Raw genomic sequence first — 3,042 nt, forward strand, 5'->3', positions numbered from 1 at the left:
ACACAGTTGTTATTAAAATGTATTGATGACATTAAGGATTGGATGGCTACAAATTTTTTTAAGTTTTAATGACAGAAAAACAGCCCTAGTTTTACTGCTGACACCTCTCCATTTAATGTTGGCTCTCTTCTGTTGTATTTGAAGCAGTCTGTTGTAAATCTGGAAATGATTTTAGATTCTGATTTGAAGTTTAACAAGCAGATCAATTCTGTTTTGCAGATAAGGTTTTTCAGCTAAGACAGATAGCCGAGCTCAAGCCAATAATATTTAGACCTGACCTTGAGAAAATAGTACATGCTTTTATTACTAGTCGATTAGATTATTGCAATGCACTTTATGTTGGGATCAGTCAGGTCTCCTTCACATCTTCAGCTTGTTCAGAATGCTGCAGCTCCACTTATAACAGGAACTCGTAGGTTTGAGCATGTTTCACCGGTTCTATCCTCCCTTCACTGGTTCCCAGTGCGCTATAGAATAGATTTTAAAATTCTCCTGCTCATGTAAAAATGCCAACATGGCCGTGCACCCTCTTATCTCTCTGATCTGCTTCAACCATACAGTCCTTCTCAGGCACTAAGATCTTCTGATCAGATGCTTTTAGTCGTTCCTAAAACCAGACTGAAACTGAGGGGAGATCGAGCTTTTTCAGTCGTGGCTCCCAAGCTTTGGATCAATCTACCCCCCAACGTTAGACAGGCCTCGTCACTTCCTGTTTTTAAATCTCTTTTAAAAACACACCTGTTTTCTCAGATCTTTGATTGATTGTGAGTTGTGTATTTGTTGTTGGTGTTTTATCTTTTATATTTTTAAGAATGTCATTTGTTTCTTAAATTGAATTTTGCCTCGTGTTCAGCACTTTGGTGACAACTTGTTTTTAAATGTGCTTTATGAATAAACTTGATGATGATGATGATGAATGGGCCTCTCATATGCTCTCTGTTTTCCTATTTTCTAATTGTCTCTCTATAGTCCAGCTGTGAAAGTGAGGCGGGTCAGTTCCTGACCTTCTCCGGGGCAGTCGTCCCGTCCTCTGATGTATAGGGTGTAGCCATGTTTCTTCTCCAGCTCCTCAGGCAGGATCTGCTGTGCAAACTTGGTTGTTCCACTCAGGCTCATGGTGTCTGACTGGATGATGCTCACATAGGCATCATAATACTTTCCATCTGAAACTGCTGGAACACAGAAACAGTGTTTGAGATTATTCTATAATCTGCTTGTTCTTCACCTGAAGAACCAACACCCATGTCCAAATTAATTCTAACTTTGTTGTGACTACTAGAGATGTGATGTTCGTAAATGATCTGAATCTTTTCAACGGCTCCTAACAGTGAGTGACAGGAACCAGGCTGTGGATAGTAAAGAACCATTCGTAGTACAGCAACTCAGGGGGAAAGGGGAGAGGGCTTCGGATTGACCAAACACATGGTTCCACCCACTTRACACGATGATGTCATCACATATGCTGCATGTGACATTTATCCCTAGGTGATGATGTAATTTGTTCAAAATCAAACAACTCTTTTGAAAGGCTGAAACAAATGGTTTGTCAAGATCTAGATCTTTTCAAAGGGTCATTCATCTCATCTCTGGTTGTGACTGTGCAGTAAAAAGAAGTTGCTGAAAGGGACTAGACTATAACTCACCTTGTGGTTTGGAAAAATGTCTGGTCAGCTTCCTGTATGACAGAATCAGGGTGATTTTACAGAAGAAGGAGGAGGCGACGAGAAGCAGAATGAAGATGCAGGAAAGGCAGAGAGTGACGGTCACATAGAAGTCGGTTTTGTCGGCTGAGGAAACAATCAAATCTCAGTAAACACGCTGTGAAACTTCTTTTTAAATCCCTGTTGTTTTGTATGAAACATGCTTTTACCTTCTGTCAGCCAGGCCAAACCAAACTTCTTTTCAACTGGGCTAAAGATGTTGCATTGAATGGGGATGTTCAGGAACTGATGCAGAACTTTAGAGATGTACAGAGTGGACTGACCGTACACCTTCCCCCTGTTGGTAATGCTATAAGAAAAAAGCTCCATCAATCATTCAGACAATTGAGGAAGAATAATAAGAAAATCTGTTAACATTTGTTTTATTAGCCTACTGGACTTAGTCCTTACTGGACTTACTTCTTCTGAAAAATGGGGTTCTTTTTTTTCTGCTTGACCTTCAGAGGGGAACGTGGCTGTCTGGGTGTAACGGTTGCTGCTTGACTTGTCTGATTCCTGGGGCTGGAATCTGATACGCCAGAACCACTTTCCATCAAAGACATGGAAGATTTATATACAGTATATATTTAGATTATGATAACTGGATTCCTGCTGATCAGCAGAGGAGGGTTCCAGATTTATTGAAAAGTGAAAGCGACCCTGACAGTGGCTCAGGCCATTGAGGAGCTGTCAGGCACACTGGAAGGATTCTGCCAGGCTGGTAGCACACAGACTCTCAGCTGGCAGGAATAATTTACAAACTGGATGTGATTCTGATGAGGATCATAACCCAGGAGCGAGCCTCCAGCATGTAAGGAATACATCTGGGTGACGCTTCAGATGGTGAGAGGCGAGGTAGACTCCAAATTTAGCTGATTGTTTTTTTTCACCACTTCAGAGATTTAGTTAAGACATTTAAAAAGCAGCAGGAAATTCAAGGCTGCTTTGTTCCAAAACAAATTGGATTATCTATCTGGCTCCCAGCAGTACAGCAGTGTTTATCTCAATGTCCCCAGGACAGAATGTCAACAAAGAGCTGGATTCGCTCCCACCTCCATCACCCATGTTGGACCCGGCCTCGGAACTCAACTGGCTGAGGAGGAGGAAACTCTGAACTCTAGCAAACTCAGCAGAGACGATAACATCATGTGACTCTGGACTCTGGGTCCTAGCACCGACCCCCCTCCCTCAACGTCACCTACTCCTCTGAACCAGCCCCATCTTACCTCCCCCTTATGTATCGTTTGACCCCCAGCCCCCTCCCTTCCTTAGCTGCATTGCAATGACGTGAGTGGGGTTTTTTTTGCGTGTATAATTCTGTTTCTTTGTAAAACCCAGGATC

At 42.4% G+C, this 3,042-nt stretch overlaps 1 protein-coding gene across 1 annotated transcript in view; it reads right to left on the reverse strand.

The window, feature by feature from the left end:
* LOC106535277 (interleukin-18 receptor 1) overlaps window positions 1–3,042 on the reverse strand; it is a gene marked incomplete in the record, with an annotated part of 53,766 nt that overhangs the window by 3,608 nt on the left and 47,116 nt on the right. The window contains 3 exon segments of the mRNA XM_014032252.1: window positions 1,005–1,172; window positions 1,644–1,787; window positions 1,871–2,010. Coding sequence (XP_013887706.1) covers window positions 1,005–1,172; window positions 1,644–1,787; window positions 1,871–2,010 — 452 coding nt within the window.

Source organism: Austrofundulus limnaeus, unplaced genomic scaffold (genome assembly GCF_001266775.1).
Source record: "Austrofundulus limnaeus strain Quisiro unplaced genomic scaffold, Austrofundulus_limnaeus-1.0 Scaffold1403, whole genome shotgun sequence".
Lineage (NCBI taxonomy): Eukaryota > Metazoa > Chordata > Actinopteri > Cyprinodontiformes > Rivulidae > Austrofundulus > Austrofundulus limnaeus.